This window comes from Ranitomeya variabilis, chromosome 5, assembly GCF_051348905.1.
Source record: "Ranitomeya variabilis isolate aRanVar5 chromosome 5, aRanVar5.hap1, whole genome shotgun sequence".
NCBI classification, from domain to species: Eukaryota; Metazoa; Chordata; class Amphibia; order Anura; family Dendrobatidae; genus Ranitomeya; species Ranitomeya variabilis.
The window spans coordinates 424,980,184-424,999,862 of NC_135236.1; the positions used below are offsets into that span (position 1 = coordinate 424,980,184).

The 19,679-nt window shown below is 41.9% G+C and overlaps 1 protein-coding gene across 3 annotated transcripts in view; it reads right to left on the minus strand.

The window, feature by feature from the left end:
• Positions 1–19,679, minus strand: part of PTPRR (protein tyrosine phosphatase receptor type R) — a 393,781-nt gene that overhangs the window by 149,359 nt on the left and 224,743 nt on the right. For all 3 annotated transcript variants that reach the window (XM_077265278.1, XM_077265279.1, XM_077265280.1), the window contains one exon: positions 4,243–4,502. In XM_077265278.1, the coding sequence (XP_077121393.1) occupies positions 4,243–4,502 (260 nt within the window). The remainder of the gene's footprint in view (positions 1–4,242; positions 4,503–19,679) is intronic.

The following is a 19,679-nucleotide window of genomic DNA, read 5'->3' on the forward strand; positions in this document are numbered from 1 at the left end:
TCCCATGGTCCTCCATACAATATAATGCACCCCTCATGGTCCTCCATACAATATAATGCATCCCCATGGTCTTCCATACAATATAATGCACTCCTCATGGTCTTCCATGCAATATATTGTACCCCCTTTGTCCTCCATTCAATATAATGCACCCGCTGCTCTGACACGTCAGACACCGAGGCAGAATGGTGGAGGTGAAAGAATCTGCAGACACTCCCTCCTCCATCATTATTGCCTGCGCTGACAGCCAGGGGGGTCCCAGTGCGGGTGCTGATGGGCGGAGTGTGGGTGCTGAGAGGTGTAGGGGGGACCCAGTGTGGATGCTGACACTGGGCCCCCTGGCTCACGGGCCCTATAGCAGTCGTGTGGCCTCTCTATATGTCTACACCAATATATTAACAAACACACACATATACTATGAGTGTGTGTGAGTGTGCATGTGTATATACTGTATGTATATACAGTATATATGAGAGATATACACACGTAGTCAAACTTGTTGGTACCCCTCGTTTAATGACAGAAATACCCACAATGGTCACAGAAATAAATTGAATCTGACAAAAGTAATAATAAATAAAAGATCTATGAAAATGAACAAATGAAAGTCAGACATTGCTTTCAAATATGCTTCCACAGAATTAAAAAGAAAAAACTCATGAAATAGGCCTGGACAGAAATGATGGTACCCCTGAAAATAATGTGATAAAAGGGACATGTTAAATCAAGGTGTGTCCACTAACTAGCATCACAGGTGTCTACAATCTTGGAATCAGTGAGTGGGCCTGTATATAGGGCTACAGATACTCACTGTGCTGTTTGGTGACATGGTGTGTATCACACTCAACATGGACCAGAGGAAGCGAAGAGAAGAGTTGTCTCAGGAGATGAGAAAGGAAATTATAGACAAACATGTCAAAGGTAAAAGTTATAAGACCATCTCCAAGCAGCTTGATGTTCCTGTTACTACAGTTGCACATATTATTCAGAAATTTAAGATCCATGGGACTGTAGCCAACCTCCCTGGACGTGGCCACAGGAGGAAAATTGATGCCAAATCAAAGAGACGGAAAATACAAATGGTAACAAAAGAGCCCAGAAAAACTTCTAAACAGATTGAAGGTCAACTTCAAGCTCAAGGAACATTAGTGTCAGATCGCACCATCTGTCGTTGTATGAGCCAAAGTGGACTTCATGGGAGACGACCAAGGAGGACACCATTGTTGAAAAAAAATCATAAAAAAGCCAGACTGGAATTTTCCAACCTACATGTTGACAAGCCACAAAGCTTCTGGGAGAATGTCCTATGGACAGATGAGACAAAAATAGAACTTTTTGGCAAGGCACATCAGCTCTATGTTCACAGATGGAAAAATGAAGCATATCAAGAAAAGAACACTGTCCCTACTGTGAAACATGGAGGAGGCTTGGTTAGGTTCTGGGGCTGCTTTGCCGCCTCTGGCACAGGGTGTCTGGAATCTGTGCAGGGTACAATAAAATCTCAAGACTATCAAGGGATTCTAGAGAGAAATGTGCTGCCCAGTGTCAGAAAGCTTGGTCTCAGTTGCAGGTCATGGGTCTTGCAACAGGATAATGACCCAAAACACACAGCTAAAAACACCCAAGAATGAATAAGAGGAAAATATTGGACTATACTGAAATGGCCACCTATGATGAGCCCTGACCTAAATCCTATTGAGCATCTTTGGAAAGATCTGAAACATGCCATCTAGAAAAGGCAACCTTCAAACAGGAGACAACTGGAGCAGTTTGCTCTTGAGGAGTGGGCCAAAATACCTCTCGAGAGGTGCAGAAGTCTCATTGACAGTTACAGGAATCGTTTGATTGCAGTGATTGCCTCAAAAGTTTTATTTTTATTTTTTAATTCTGTGGAAGCATGGTTGAAAAGCTATGTCTGATTTTCATTTGTTCATTTTCATAGTTCTTTTATTTATTACTTTTGTCAGATTCAAGTTATTACTGTGACCATCGTGGGTTTTTCTGTCATTAAACAAGGGCTATCAATAATTTTGACCACGTGTGTACATAAATTTACATCTATATATACATATACTGTACATATATACTTAAATATATGTATGTGTACCTATGTAGATATATAAGAAGATCCGATGAAAGCAACTTACCAGCTCAATTAATTTTCTGACATCAATCCCCATTTGCTGATACCAGGACATGTTGAAAGAACACTTGTTGTACTCTCCTGCAAGCTCTCTGCTGTTTGGAACAAAGTGGTGGAGTTTCTTCTTCTTTATACTCTTGGTGAAATCACATCCTTTGCCTTACATTACTCCTCAGCAAAAACGCTACAAAAAACAGCAAATACGCAGCAAGTACGCAATCATTTTGATACCTGTATTTTTGTAGCATTTTTTACTGACTTCATTGCAGTCAATGGTTGAAAAAACGCTAAAAGAATTGACATGCTGTAGATTTGAATCTGCACAAAATCTGAAAGTCACAAATAAGCAATGTGTACATGAGACTTCAAGATTCTCATTCACTTTGCTGGCATCAGGAATCCCTTTAGATTTTTTGACAAATTCGGCTGCAAAAATGCAATGTGTGTACATGGCCTTAAAGGTTTGAAAAGTATTTGGACAATTCAGTAACTTTGCGACGCCTACGCAGGCACCTACAGCTCGATTATAGCTTCATTAGCACAAAGCTTCAAACAAGATGATTAAACAAAAATTAAAATTAAAATACTTCACCATCGTTTCTGTAAAAAGGAATAACTATTTTGCTTTACTTCTTAAATCTAGCAGTGCTATTCTGAACAAATGACTATAAGCAAGGTTTATAATCTTTTCACTGCTAGTTTACCATAAACGTACCATATTTTCCGGCGTATAAGACGACTTTTTAACCCTAAAAATTGTCCCAAAAGTCAGGGGTCGTCTTATACGCCGGGTACGGCGTGTGCAGGGAGCGATCCTGGATGTTCCCAGGGTCTGAAGGAGAGGAGACTCTCCTTCAGGCCCTGGGATCCATATTCATGTAAAAAATAAAGAATAAAAAAAAAAATATGGATATACTCACCCCTCCAAGAAGCCTGGCTGTCACCGCTGCAAGCGTCTGCCTCCGTTCCTAAGAATTGCAGAGCGTGAAAGACCTTTGATGACGTCACGGTCAGGTGACCGGTCACATGAGCGGTCACGGACCAATCACAAGACCGCGACGTCATCGCAGGTCCTTCACGCTCTGCAATTCTTAGGAAGGGAGGCAGACGCTTGCAGCGGTGACAGCCAGGCTTCTCGGAGGGGTGAGTATATCCATATTTTTTATTTTTATTCTTTATTTTTTACATGAATATGGATCCCAGGGCCTGAAGGAGAGTCTCCTCTCCTTCAGACCCTGGGAACCACACGCCGTATAAGATGACTGGGCGTATAAGATGACCCCCGTCTTATACAGCAGGCATATCCCAAATTCCATATTTTATATGGAAAAGTTGGGGGTCGTCTTATACGCCCAGTCGTCTTATACACCAGAAAATACGGTAACTTTTTTTTTTTCTAGATTACATTAACTTTTATTTAAAATGTCAAAGTTTACAAAATGCATATATGCAAACCCACAATTTTTTTTAACAAAAATAATTTGCTTTAAAATCTGAGATCTCTTGTGCAGAAAGATGGAATTCCTGAATGGTTGATCGTGACACGGAGGTTTCTAACTGATAAGAGGCCTAACCGAATAAACAAGTACAAGTAGTGTCCTCTTTGGGATACAAGGTTGTTTTAGATAAACTTGAGCTCACCTGGAGCATCAACTACATGTCCTGAAAGTTTAGTAACTTTCACTTGTAGAGTTTGTATCCTCTTCTAAAGCTTGTATTTGTGCCCCTTTCTTGGAAACACACAGGCAAAACATACTTCCCATGAATGTGACCGATGCTTATAACACAGCCATTCCTATGTGGAAATGGACCACTGGGGTTGAAACCTACATGAATTAGTATCATCAGTGTGCAACTTTATAGAAAACAATAGTTTTAATGACTTGCATGCTAGATTATGGAAAATAAAGCAGAATCATAATAATGATACACTAGTCAGAGAAGAAGAACAAGGGAAGAAGAATGGTGAGTGGATAACATATTTTACAATGGAATATGTAAAACCTATATGATAATTATAATGACTCATGACAATGACTCATTAAGAAGCCAAGTATGCATTAAAGATTCCGTTCATTTAGGAGTAATGAAAGGCTTACCTTTCTTGTAGGCCCACAGGCTTCATCTTAAATGGGGAGGGCCCTGCAGAAACTGGAAGTTTAAGCTCAAAGGTGCCTGGGCACTGTGGGTCCACAACAACATTCACAGCTTTGGGAATAGGATCAGGATGGACCATACTGCTCGAATGCTTTGCCTCTGACTGTGAAGGCTGAACCGAAAGCGGCGACAGGTGTATCTCTTGTTTTTTTTTGTCCTGACTCAATGAAAACTGGATCTTTTCTTTTAATCTGTAGAGTACCTACATAGATAGAAACTAAAGAGTATCAACAATTTTCTCCTCCTACTGTATAAACAAAGCCTGAGCAAACACACAAAAACCAAAGCTGTGAATTCAGAAAAAGCTCCATAATTTGTTCTGTGGGAGGTTTGCTTTCTACATTATAAGGTTTATTTATTGTTTCTGTTTATACAAACTGATCATGGCCGTAAAGTTGGCAATACAGAATGCCTTCATAAGAAGGAAAATACATATAACAATAAAATTAAATTGTACTGCTAACAAAATACAGAAAATATTGTTATTATTCTATGTTTAGTTATTGTTTTTGCCACTTAAAATGTGCATCTCCATAATAAATAACAGACATGTCATATACTGGATATTACAATAGCGTGCATTTACAAGTAAGTCCAACACAACAATAATGGAATGGAGCATTTATACAGACCAAGAAGGTAAGTTCATAAGAACACTCGTTCTCAATTATGGGCTTTTGTGAACATGCGATAATCATTGTTCATCCGGTGATGGAATCATTTATGCTAGCATTATTCCTGTCTCCTCTACGAGCGATAATTACTGCAAGAATCTTCTGTGCTCAGCTTTGTTTGCAACCAAACTAAAGGGACTAGCAAATAAATTCTGGATCTATAATCTGACAATGGGACAATCGGAGTGTCCACATACACATTAGATGGTCAGCCGATTCCACCGAAATCGGCACAAGTGAACAATGTACAGTTAAAACATTTGTCAACACTTTGCATAACAAGCTGTTAAGATTTGATCTAATAATTAAACTCTAAAAAAATATATAATCTAATCCTGTCCATTCTAACCTCAGTTGTCATCAATTTGACCTGTCCTTGCTCAAAATTGCAGAGGACCTCGGAATTGTCGCTGCTGATGAGCTTTGAAGCACAACTCCAGGTTTTTTTTAAAATTTTACAGCTGGAGTGGTGTCACTAATCTACAGTGGGGAAAATAAGTATGTGCAAATTTTCACACCTACAAAGAATGGAGATGTCTGTAATTTGTATCACATGAACACTACACCTGTGAGAGACAGAATTAAAAAAAGAAAAACCCATAAAATCACATTGTATGATTTTACAATAATCACATTGAATTTTATTGGATGAAATAAGTATTTGATCACCTACCAACCAGCAAGAATTCTGGCTCTCACAGACCTGTTAGTTTTTCTTTAAGGAGCCCTCCTACTCTGCACTCATTACCTGTATTAATTGCACCGATTTGAAACTCATTACCTGAATAAAAGACACCTATCAATATACTCAATCATACTCCAACCTCTCCACCAAGTCAAAGACCAAAGAGCTAAGGACAGAATTGTAAACCTGCGCAAGGCTGGAATAAGCTGCAGGACAATAGGCAAGCAGCTTGGTGAGAAGGAAACAACTGTTGACACAATTATTAGAAAATGGAGGAAACACAAGATGACTGTCAATCTTCCTCGGTCTGGGGCTCCATACAAGATCTCTACTCGTGGGGTAAGGATGATTCTGAGAAAGGTCAGAAAACAGCCCAGAATTACATGGGAGGACCTGGTTAATGACCTGAAGAGAACTTGGACCACAGTCTCAAACATTACAGTTAGTAACACACTACACCATCACGGATTAAAATCCTGCAGAGCACACAAGGTCCCCCTGCTCATGCCAGCACATGTGAAGGCACATTTGACGTTCACCAATGACGATCTGGATGGAGAGATGGATGGAGAGATGGATTCAGAGGAGGTCTCGGAGAAAGTCATGTGGCCAGATGAGACCAAAATAGAACTTTTTGGTATCAACACCACTTGCCATGTATGGACACAGAAGAAGGATGAGTGCAACCCCAAGAACACTGTTCCAAAGTGTGAAGCATGGTGGGGGAAACATCATACTTTGGGGGTGCTTTTCTGCAAAGTGGACTGGATGACGGCACCGTATTGAAAGGAGGATGGATGGGGTCATGTATCGCAAGATTTTGGCCAACAACCTCCTTCCCTCAGTAACAGCATTGAAGATGGGTCATGGCTGGGCCTTCCAGCATGACAATGACCAGAAAAACACAGACAGGGCAACTAAGGAGTGGCTCCGTAAGAGGCATTTCAAGGTCCTGGAATGGCCTAGCCAGTCTCCAGACCTGAACCCAATGCAAAATCTTTGGAGCGAGCTCAAACTCAATGTTGCCCATTGACAGCCTCGAATATCTGTATGGAGGAGTGGGCCAAAATCCTTGCTGCAGTGTGTGCAAACTTGATCAAGAACTACATGAAATGTTTGACCTCTGTAATCACAAATGTTTCTTCACCAAACATTAAGTTCTGTTTTTCTATTGTAACAAAACACTTATTTTATGGAATAAAATTCAACTATGAGAGACAGAATCTTAAAAAAGATTCACAAAATCACATTGTCTGATTTTGACGTAATTTGTTTTCAACATTCTGTCTCTCATAGTTGAATTGTACCTACAATAAATGTTACAGACCTCTCCATTCTTTGCAGGTGAGAAAACTTGCAAAATCTGCAGTGCATGAAATACTTATTTTCTCCACTGTAAGTTCCCTGCCTCTAGTAGTATACATTCACGCCACCGCCTTCTTCTGTTCTTGACGCCACTCCAGTCGTCTTCTGTAGTTTGTGATCTGCCATATCGCTTCAATGTTTGCTCAGCGGACCGGAAGTCAGTTGTCAATGTAAATCCAGAGCCAGAAAAGAGACTTTTATTGAGAGCATGTGACTGCTACCTCAGTCTTCTGGTCAGACGTCCGAAAATGCTTTCACAATGTGGTGATTAGCGAGCGGTCCAGAAGACTGCGGCTGGTAAGCATATTATAGGGGCAGGGAACGTGGATTAGTGTTACCAGTCAGGTGGTGAAATAAAAAAAACACTGGAGTTTTGCTTTGTAGTGACTTTATCATCCATATTTTTTTACCAATTAAACGGAAGCAGTCAAATATTTCAAATCACAGACAGACAGCATGAACCAGAGCCTGGATGCATGATTGCTGCCAGATATAGTTTTCTATTAAACCCTCCTGCATTTCAGAGAAACTATAGTTTGGTGCTGGGCTAGTCTCAACTCTGCTTATGGTCAGCTCAAATTATCATTTGAAATACCAAAGATTTTCAGAGAAAAACATACCTCATTGCAATCATGCAGCCAGAATCTGATTCATGCTTCAAGTGGCTTAGACAGCATGAATCAAGTCACAGGTTCCCTTTAAAACTCAACGACCAATGACAGACATAGCACTACATGGAAGGGTGTCAGTTTAGTGCCGACAGTTGTTAGTGACAGCTGAGCGGCACGGGAAGAGGTGCAGAGAACCATGTCGCTGGTCCCCGCACCCAGATCGCTGTGATCAGTCATGTTCTTTCCATTTGATGATAAAGAGTTTGATGATTTTCCGAGGAATCATCAGAGATTGGGATAAAACATTTATAATCCAACCCTGACTTGTACTTCTAAACAACTTTGTCCCTGACGTGTTTGGATATCTCATTGGTCTTCATGGTGTTGTTTGGTTATTGGTGCATCTTGCTTAATGGTATTGCAGTTGCAGCCTTTGTGGCCTTTCAGAAAAGGTGTGTATATACTGACAAACCATGTGACACTTAGACTGCACATAGGTGGACTTCATGTCACTAATAGTGTTGAGCGATACCGTCCGATACTTGAAAGTATCGGTATCGGAAAGTATCGGCCGATACCGGCAAAGTATCGGATCTAATCCGATACCGATACCCGATACCAATACAAGTCAATGGGACTCAAGTATCGGACGGTATCCCTGATGGTTCCCAGGGTCTGAAGGAGAGGAAACTCTCCTTCAGGCCCTGGGATCCATATTAATGTGTAAAATAAAGAGTTAAAATAAAAAATATTGCTATACTCACCTCTCCGACGCAGCCTGGACCTCACCGAGGGAACCGGCAGCGTTCTTTGCTTAAAATGCGCGCTTTTCCTTCCTTCCGTGACGTCACGGCTTCTGATTGGTCGCGTGCCGCCCATGTGGCCGCGACGCGACCAATCACAGCAAGCCGTGACATAATTTTCAGGTCCTTCTAGGCATTCAGTATTTTAAAATTACGTTCCGGCTTTGTGATTGGTCGCGTCGCGGTCACATGGGCGACGCGACCAATCACAAGCCGTGACGTCACGGGAGGCAGGAAACGCGCATTTTTAAAATTACGTCACGGCTTGTGATTGGTTGCGTGCCGCCCATGTGACCGCGATGCGACCAATCACAGCAAGCCGTGACGTAATTTCAGGTCCTGAATGCCTATTTCTGCATTCAGGACCTGAAATTACGTCACGGCTTGCTGTGATTGGTCGCGCCGCGGTCACATGGGCGGCACGCAACCAATCACAAGCCGTGACGTAATTTTAAAAATGCGCGCGTTTCCTGCCTCCCGTGACGTCACGGCTTGTGATTGGTCGCGTCGCCCATGTGACCGCGACGCGACCAATCACAAAGCCGGAACGTAATTTTAAAATACTGAATGCCTAGAAGGACCTGAAAATTACGTCACGGCTTGCTATGATTGGTCGCGTCGCGGCCACATGGGCGGCACGTGACCAATCAGAAGCCGTGACGTCACGGAAGGAAGGAAAAGCGCGCATTTTAAGCAAAGAACGCTGCCGGTTCCCTCGGTGAGGTCCAGGCTGCGTCGGAGAGGTGAGTATAGCAATATTTTTTATTTTAATTCTTTATTTTACACATTAATGTTGTTTCAATACCGATACCCGATACCACAAAAGTATCGGATCTCGGTATCGGAATTCCGATACCCGCAAGTATCGGCCGATACCCGATACTTGCGGTATCGGAATGCTCAACACTAGTCACTAAGCATGTGACCTATCAAGGTAATTGCTTACACTAGAATTTTTTGGAGCTTCATCTCAAAAGAGGTGAATACATAAGCACATGCCAATTTTTAGTTATTTGATCCCATAAATTTAACTTATGCCTATATTTTTCTCACTTTCCCAACTTAGACTATTTAGTGCTGATGCATCACACACAAATTGGATTCCAAAAACATTTAAACCCAGGTTATAATGTAACAAAATAGGTGAATACTTTTGGAAGCAACTGTACATGTATACAGAATGATCATTAGAATAATTGTTCTGTGCACATAAAATATCATGTTTGTATGTTCGGTAGGTGATTGCTGGCCTATCTAATCAGGAAACAAGCATTTATAGGAACACACCCTCACTAAAGAAAAACTCACATTAAAGTTTTTATCCTCTTAATATATTGCTATCATCATATTATATAGCACTGTGTACTTATAATTGCCATCTTCAACTCCTGACCCAGCTGTTTCCTTCCCCCCTACACCCCACCAGGGACTTTTGCAGTGACTTATGACTCATGCAGGGAAAACTGACCTCCTGTTTCTACAAAGAGCTTAGAAGGATTCAGCTAGTAAGTTTTTAATCACATGATGCCATAGACCTAATGGAAAAGAGAAGAATTAGCTGGGTAAAAAGGCAAAATGAGCAATTGTAAGTATGTAAGGATGAAGACAGGGCTGTAGGTGCCTGCATCATGCTGCACCGGAACTGCTGAGGCTGCATCTCATGTTGCCCCTGGGGAAAGAATAGGGGACAGGACAGGCCCCATGACCCGGGAAGAGGGAGCGTGACTAAGACAGGCAGTGAGGAGAACGTGCACGAAGAAACAGTTTTTCCAGCCAGCAGCGCGAGCAGAAGTAGGCGTGCGTCATGCTCCACAAAGTGACAGGCCGCGCAGCAGAGATAAGAACCACAGAGCACAGAACCAGAACAGCTGCGTGAGAGACTTACTGCATGAGAGACTTTCTGGTATTGGGGACACGCAGAGCAGCGCGCAGCCAGGTGAGCAGCGTGCTCCATCCTCTGAGCACTAGTGCCGCGACGTGCTGCATTGTTTGGTCCCTGCCACCTCCAGCGGGACCGCTGAAGAGAGAAGTGCCGTGCACTCAGTAGCTGCCAGAGCCAGAAGTGCCGTGCACCCAGTGACTGTGAGTACCGCGCACATGCAGAGGACAGAAGGCCGAATACCGGACAGACTTTTGTGGCCTAACCTGCCACTTGCTTCCCACCCATTTACGTTTGACTCTGAGAGTGCCGCGACCTTGTTTGTTTCCACAGCACGTGCTTATGGACAAGGGGCTCAGCAGAAGGTACCGGAGACCGACAGAAGACGGACCATCACTTAAAGTACCCTATCTGAGGACATTGCCTGCCCATTGCTACCCCTATTACCCCTCCTTTAACCATTAACTTCCCTGTGAGGAGTGAATACCTTGTTTTATTAAATTGTTACATGTTGTTAACCCTTGCTCTGCCTCCTGTCTGTCACTGCATCCCGCAACCTGCTTACAAGTACACAGTGCTATATAATATGATGAATGCAATATATTAAGACGTGTTGATGTGAGGAGGAGTGCTTCTTTAGTGGCCTGTTTAAATGGGCCCTAAGTCGTAGTGAGCTAATGCAAGTCTGGGAAGTGGAAGTCTATTTTGTAACTGAAAAGAGTGGTGTTACTCTGGGTGAAGTTCCACATATCTTGCCTTCACCCTAAATGTACATTTACTAAATCTACATTTAGGGTGAAGGCAAAATGTCTGGAGCTTCACCCAGAGTAACACCATTTTTTTCAGTTACAAAATGTCTGCAGGATAATACTAAACAGTTTGTTTGCTGCCTGAGACCATGGGGACAATTAGGAGTTGTAAACCTAAAACAGTAACATCTTGTTATTTTCTAAAAAAAAAATAAATGATCATTTATCCTTTGCTAGCCATGACCCCTAAATCTCACTGCTGGCTTACTATTTTATTTTTCTAATTTTATTGTGTAGTTAACACTAATTTTATCAGTACTAGTGTTTTAATATCGTAAATGTAATTGGTTATGTTCAAAATGTATACCTAAAAACATAACTTTGTCGATCACAGCTACAGAAAAAGAAATCTGAAAACTATTGTTCATCTTTAAAACTATACACAACGGATTTAATTAATTTAATGAACAATACAAGTCTTCAGTGTTTTGTCCAAGGTAATCCTTTATTGTCTTTATTGCCTTTGATGATAAAGAAGGACTATGCATGCTGTGCTTTGTGCAATGTTTTCAGTTTACTTGTGTATGTAGGTGGAAGGTACGCCTCGCAAACTGGATTTATTATGTACCATTTGAAAGCAATCGCCCACTGCATGGCAATGGCTGTGTTGTTCATTCAATACACCCAAGTCATCCTCTAACTAGACATCATGCAGCTCAGCATCCTCTATTTTTAGACCTCTGTCTTTAACCTTTTCAGGTACTTTGTTTTTCTGTACAACTGATGACTGCTGAAGCAGAACTTATAAAAACTTTAGAAACTTTAGATCAGATTTTCACACTAGTCCTAAAAGAGAAAAAAATTAAACAAATGAGTCAAAAATACAAGACCATGATTTTTTTAATTGAAGTAAATGATCCAATATAACGTGTTTAAGTGGCAAAGTTATGTGAACTATCGCTTTCAGTATCTGGTTTATACCCTTTGTGCAGCAATAAATGCATCTAAACATTTCCATTTTTTTTAGTTTCTGATTAGTCCTTCACAGTGGCTTGAAGAAATTTTAGCCCATTACTCCCTACAAAACAGCATCAATTCTGTTTTATGGGTGGGTCTGCTCTATGAACTGCTCGCTTCAGGCCCTTCCACAACATTTCCAATATCTGCAGGTTGGTCGCATTATTTTACATGACAGATTCCCTTTAAATTCTGCTATAAATTTCTGACAGTGGCATTTACAACATGCCGCCTAGGAGTGAGCCAGCCGTTCCACTCGCCAATAGCACCCTCCTTGATATAATTGAGGTGTCGATGGCTTGCCATGCAGTACTCCGGTGAAGGCAAGCCTATAATAAGCATCACTGCTTCAGTAAAAATCCAATCTATTAAAATATAAGATTAATTAACTTCAGAATTAATCGTCGGAAGGGCACATCCCTTCGAAACGCGTTGGTAGCCCTTTTTGCCCTCTACGCAGCTCCGTAGCTCTGTGACGTCACATTGGAGCACACGCCAGCAGACGCTGGCGGCCATTTTTTTCCAGCCGTAACCAGGGATGCCACCGGCCAGGGCTCCTCTGGTAAGGCTCAGCCGCCTGCACCCCTCGCCACTCCACCTCTGCTCTCCCGGCTTCCAGCTGCACAGCCGCATGCAGCGATTGTATCATCTGGGCACAGACACAGCCTTGGTGGGGTAAGTGTCTTATCGTATAGGTGCACACGGCTACACCATTGTCGCACTCAGTGGGCTTTATTAGCCGTGCAAGGACGTTTATATTACATCGTTTTCTTACCACTACTTAGCGCATTGCTGTAGATATCTGGTTAAGTGCAAATACGTGTTGGTTGCGCTCATATGTTTATTGGCATCTCTATCTATATCCCCTAAGCACAGTATCTGTTATTTGTCTTTTGTAGAATGACTTTTCTGCTTTTGGTTGTTGTCCTTCTGTCCTTTCAAGATTCAGTTCATGTACAGATGTCCTTCCTGAGATTTTGAAGGACAGGATTCAAAATTCATTGTTCCATCAATGATACATGACGCCCTAGCCTAGATGTAAGCCCAAACCATGAGACTACTACCAAAGTGTTTCACAGATGGCATGAGTTTTTTATGCTGTAATGCATTTTTTTCTCCAAACATTATGCTTCTAATTTAAACCAAAAAACTTTATTTTGGATTCATCCATTTATAAAACATTGTTCTGATAGCTTTCTGACTTGTCCACATGAATCTTTAGCAAACTGCAGATGCACAGCAAATTTCTTGTTAGAAAAAAAGTGGCTTTCTTCTTGGAATCTTGCCATGCATACCACCGTTATTCAGTATTCTGCTGATGGTAGACTCACGAACATTAACATTAGCTAAGGCTGGGAGATGCCTTTAGTTACTTAGACATTACCTTGTGTTCTTTTCTGTCCTCTGGACTAATATACGCCTTGCTGTTGGAGTAATCTTTCTTGGTTGAAAGAAAGAAATAATATAATAAATAATGGTTTTTAATAACCTCTATTTGTACACAATCTGTCTTGACTGTGGACTGGTGGCGTTCAAACTCTTTAGAGTTTGTTTTGTAAACTTTTCCAGCCTGATTAGCATTAGCAACTCTAGAAGTCTACATTTGTTCCTACTTTGATACATTTCCACAAACATGTTGTGAAGATCAAAATCAAAATTTGATAGATCCTGGTTCTTTAAATGAAACAGGTTGCCCACTCACACCTTATTGTTATCTCATTGACTGAAGACACCAACTTTATTTACACCTTTAAATTATCTGCCAATAATAATGGTTAAAATACTTTTGCCATTCACAAACTGGTAATATTAGATCATTTTCCCCAAAGAAAAAAATTACAAAGTCTAATATTTTTACTCATTTGTATTTTTTAGTTAATTTTATCTACTTTTAGGACTTGTGTGAAAATTTGATGCCATCTTAGGTCAAATGTATGCAGAAATAAGAAAAATTATGAAGGATTCACAAACTTTCAAGCACAATTGTAATGTATCTTTTAATGGAAAAGTTTGTAAAAAGCATTTCAAATTTGAATTTTATAATTTACGAGTACACACAAGTTACTAATTAATAATTTTTATGTTAGCTATTTTCTTATGCACAGACCAAATATGGTAAAACTTTGTAACAAATGTCATAAATATAATATATCTAAAACATCTATATACCCTACTCAACAATGAAATTGCAACAAGAAGGAAAAGTCATGGAATTAAGGAAATCACAGGAGCTATAAGCATGTTAATGCTGAAAAATGGAAACAACATTTTCAAAAAATCTTGATTTATTTGGTTTTTCCTCAATTCAAGCCTCTCTCCTTGGTATTGAGACCATATTGGAAATGCCATGAAGAGAACTTCATGAAAAATGTTTCACGGCTCCTACTCCTACGATTATTGTGCGGGGTGGCATAATGTACAATAGCCGTAACACTCCAATCTTCATTTCAAGTATACTAAAACAGCTCGATATTATATTAATATGTTGGTGAAACCAGTCGTACGACTATTTCTCCAAAATGCCATTTTCCAACATGACTACTGCTGCTACTACTGTGAGCAGCTTGCATGTCCTACACGTGCTACTTTGGCCTACAGCATTTTTGGACTTGTCTGCCATCGAGCACATTTGGGGCATCATTGGTTGGCAATTGCTGTCTCCTGCAATATATTCAAATGGTACAACTTCCCACCTCTGATTGCTGTCTCATCTGCTGCAATAGACTCTAATGGTATAAATTCCCTCTGCTTGCTGTCTCCTGCAATATATTCAAATGGTACAACTTCCACCTCTGATTGCTGTCTCATCTGCTGCAATAGACTCTTAAAAATTCCCTCTGCTTGCTGTCTCCTGCAATATATTTTAAATGGTAAAACTTACCACCTTTTATTGCTGTCTCATTTGCTGCAATAGACTCTAATGGTAAAAATTGCCTTTGCTTGCTGTCTCCTGCAATATATTCAAATGGTAAAAATTCCCTCTGCTTGCTGTCTGCTGTCTGTCATCTGCCACCCTACCATCTAGCAACATATTTTAATGTGCCTGCTTAATGATTGGTATAATTCATTTGTTGCATTGTACGTTTTACTCACTGTTTGATGTATACCCATGACTGTGGTCACTCTAGATATTATCTGGTTGAAGGTGTTATAGCATATAGATGTTGCCAGGCACAATGTGTTTGATCATTTAATCACCCCCTGGTGTGCTGGCCCCAGCTGCCAAATTATCCCCAACTAGAGTTGAGCGACTTTCATTTTTTTAAGATCGAGTCGGGTTTTGTGAAACCCGATTTTGTCCAGAGTCGAGTCGAGTGCAGTCGGCCGATTATCGCTAAAAGTCGGGGATCGACCGAAACACGAAACCCAATGCACGTCAATGGGGAAGCATAGTCGGCAGTGAGTGGAGGCCAGGAAAACACCTACAGTGCCCATTTTAATGCCAAAAACATCCATTCTTGTTTCTGAAGCTTGTCAATCTTAATTAACTTTATAATAATAGTTGGGCATAGGGAATTGGGGGTCATTTGGCAAAAGTTGTGGGGGGAGTAGGGCCGGCTCAAGTTTTTCGTGGGCCCAGGAAATGCGGACTACGTCACGGCGGTGTTGCAGGGAAAGGTAAGTATTTCAACGTTGCAAGTGCTGTGATCCTGAGCAAGCAGGGGGGGCCCACTCGTTCGCATTGGCACTGGCACAGGGCCCCTCAAAGTACAGCAATGTGTGTTTGCATGGCGGGGGCGCCTCCCACCAGCAGCGACACTTTTGCGTACTCTGAGGGGCCCTGTGCCAGTGACGTCGCCAACGAGTATGCCCCCCCACCTGATGAAGGAACCTGCACTTTCATCTGCACCTTCCTCTCTGTCCCTGTGTAAGGTGGTATAACATGCGGGAAGGGGAACCTTACTTTCAGCAGGGTCAGATTCTGGCTGTGTAGAGTATAAGGGGAATGTAGTGGTCTAGGTCAATGTACCAGCAGACTCATCTAGCAGTGGCTGGGCAATGGGCAGGATGAGGAGGAAACAGATATAGGGCCAAAGAATAAAGTAGGCTAAATGCAGTTCAAAATTGGTAACAGGACTAAACAGGCGGCATTGCTTTGTTCAGTGGAGTAGCAAACCCAAGAGCAGCAGACACTGTTTCAAGGGCATAACCACACTAGTAGGCCAAATGCAGTTTAATATCTGATAGTATAGGGCGAAAGCCAGAATGTGGAAGCTCAGCTTTGTTCAGTTGAGGACAACACCAGGCAGGGGCAGACAGACACCTTTAGTAGGCCGGAACAGCCAATTGCATTTTTAAAAATGGTAATTTGGAACTGAAGGTTGAAGCTCAGCTTTATTCAGTTGAGGACAACACCAGGCAGGGGCAGACAGACACCTTTAGTAGGCCGGAACAGCCAATTGCATTTTTAAAAATGGTAATTTGGAACTGAAGGTTGAAGCTCAGCTTTATTCAGTTGAGGACAACACCAGGCAGGGGCAGACATTCACCTTTAGTAGGCCGGAACAGCCAATTGCATTTTTAAAAATGGTAATTTGGAACAGAAGGTAGAAGCTCAGCTTTATTCAGTTGAGGACAACACCAGGCAGGGGCAGACATTCACCTTTAGTAGGCCGGAACAGCCAATTGCATTTTTAAAAATGGTAATTTGGAACAGAAGGTTGAAGCTCAGCTTTATTCAGTTGAGGACAACACCAGGCAGGGGCAGTCAGACACCTTTAGTAGGCCGGAACAGCCAATTTTTTAAAAAAACAGCAGTTAGTAAGAGGCAGAAGGTAGAAGCTCAGCTTTATTCAGTTGAGGACAACACCAGGCAGGGGCAGACAGACACCTTTAGTAGGCCGGAACAGCCAATTGCATTTTTAAAAATGGTAATTTGGAACTGAAGGTTGAAGCTCAGCTTTATTCAGTTGAGGACAACACCAGGCAGGGGCAGACATTCACCTTTAGTAGGCCGGAACAGCCAATTGCATTTTTAAAAATGGTAATTTGGAACAGAAGGTAGAAGCTCAGCTTTATTCAGTTGAGGACAACACCAGGCAGGGGCAGACATTCACCTTTAGTAGGCCGGAACAGCCAATTGCATTTTTAAAAATGGTAATTTGGAACTGAAGGTTGAAGCTCAGCTTTATTCAGTTGAGGACAACACCAGGCAGGGGCAGACATTCACCTTTAGTAGGCCGGAACAGCCAATTGCATTTTTAAAAATGGTAATTTGGAACAGAAGGTTGAAGCTCAGCTTTATTCAGTTGAGGACAACACCAGGCAGGGGCAGACAGACACCTTTAGTAGGCCGGAACAGCCAATTGCATTTTTAAAAATGGTAATTTGGAACAGAAGGTAGAAGCTCAGCTTTATTCAGTTGAGGACAACACCAGGCAGGGGCAGACAGACACCTTTAGTAGGCCGGAACAGCCAATTTTTTAAAAAAACAGCAGTTAGTAAGAGGCAGAAGGTAGAAGCTCAGCTTTATTCAGTTGAGGACAACACCAGGCAGGGGCAGACAGACACCTTTAGTAGGCCGGAACAGCCAATTGCATTTTTAAAAATGGTAATTTGGAACAGAAGGTTGAAGCTCAGCTTTATTCAGTTGAGGACAACACCAGGCAGGGGCAGACAGACACCTTTAGTAGGCCGGAACAGCCAATTTTTTAAAAAAACAGCAGTTAGTAAGAGGCAGAAGGTAGAAGCTCAGCTTTATTCAGTTGAGGACAACACCAGGCAGGGGCAGACAGACACCTTTAGTAGGCCGGAACAGCCAATTGCATTTTTAAAAATGGTAATTTGGAACTGAAGGTTGAAGCTCAGCTTTATTCAGTTGAGGACAACACCAGGCAGGGGCAGACAGACACCTTTAGTAGGCCGGAACAGCCAATGGCATTTTTAAAAATGGTAATTTGGAACAGAAGGTAGAAGCTCAGCTTTATTCAGTTGAGGACAACACCAGGCAGGGGCAGACATTCACCTTTAGTAGGCCGGAACAGCCAATTGCATTTTTAAAAATGGTAATTTGGAACAGAAGGTTGAAGCTCAGCTTTATTCAGTTGAGGACAACACCAGGCAGGGGCAGACAGACACCTTTAGTAGGCCGGAACAGCCAATTGCATTTTTAAAAATGGTAATTTGGAACAGAAGGTAGAAGCTCAGCTTTATTCAGTTGAGGACAACACCAGGCAGGGGCAGACAGACACCTTTAGTAGGCCGGAACAGCCAATTTTTAAAAAAAACAGCAGTTAGTAAGAGGCAGAAGGTAGAAGCTCAGCTTTATTCAGTTGAGGACAACACCAGGCAGGGGCAGACATTCACCTTTAGTAGGCCGGAACAGCCAATTGCATTTTTAAAAATGGTAATTTGGAACAGAAGGTTGAAGCTCAGCTTTATTGAGTTGAGGACAACACCAGGCAGGGGCAGACAGACACCTTTAGTAGGCCGGAACAGCCAATTTTTTAAAAAAACAGCAGTTAGTAAGAGGCAGAAGGTAGAAGCTCAGCTTTATTCAGTTGAGGACAACACCAGGCAGGGGCAGACAGACACCTTTAGTAGGCCGGAACAGCCAATTGCATTTTTAAAAATGGTAATTTGGAACTGAAGGTTGAAGCTCAGCTTTATTCAGTTGAGGACAACACCAGGCAGGGGCAGACATTCACCTTTAGTAGGCCGGAACAGCCAATTGCATTTTTAAAAATGGTAATTTGGAACAGAAGGTAGAAGCTCAGCTTTATTCAGTTGAGGACAACACCAGGCAGGGGCAGACATTCACCTTTAGTAGGCCGGAACAGCCAATTGCATTTTTAAAAATGGTAATTTGGAACAGAAGGTTGAAGCTCAGCTTTATTCAGTTGAGGACAACACCAGGCAGGGGCAGTCAGACACCTTTAGTAGGCCGGAACAGCCAATTTTTTAAAAAAACAGCAGTTAGTAAGAGGCAGAAGGTAGAAGCTCAGCTTTATTCAGTTGAGGACAACACCAGGCAGGTGCAGACAGACACCTTTAGTAGGCCGGAACAGCCAATTGCATTTTTAAAAATGGTAATTTGGAACTGAAGGTTGAAGCTCAGCTTTATTCAGTTGAGGACAACACCAGGCAGGGGCAGACATTCACCTTTAGTAGGCCGGAACAGCCAATTGCATTTTTAAAAATGGTAATTTGGAACAGAAGGTAGAAGCTCAGCTTTATTCAGTTGAGGACAACACCAGGCAGGGGCAGACATTCACCTTTAGTAGGCCGGAACAGCCAATTGCATTTTTAAAAATGGTAATTTGGAACTGAAGGTTGAAGCTCAGCTTTATTCAGTTGAGGACAACACCAGGCAGGGGCAGACAGACACCTTTAGTAGGCCGGAACAGCCAATTTTTTAAAAAAACAGCAGTTAGTAAGAGGCAGAAGGTAGAAGCTCAGCTTTATTCAGTTGAGGACAACACCAGGCAGGGGCAGACATTCACCTTTAGTAGGCCGGAACAGCCAATTGCATTTTTAAAAATGGTAATTTGGAACAGAAGGTAGAAGCTCAGCTTTATTCAGTTGAGGACAACACCAGGCAGGGGCAGACATTCACCTTTAGTAGGCCGGAACAGCCAATTGCATTTTTAAAAATGG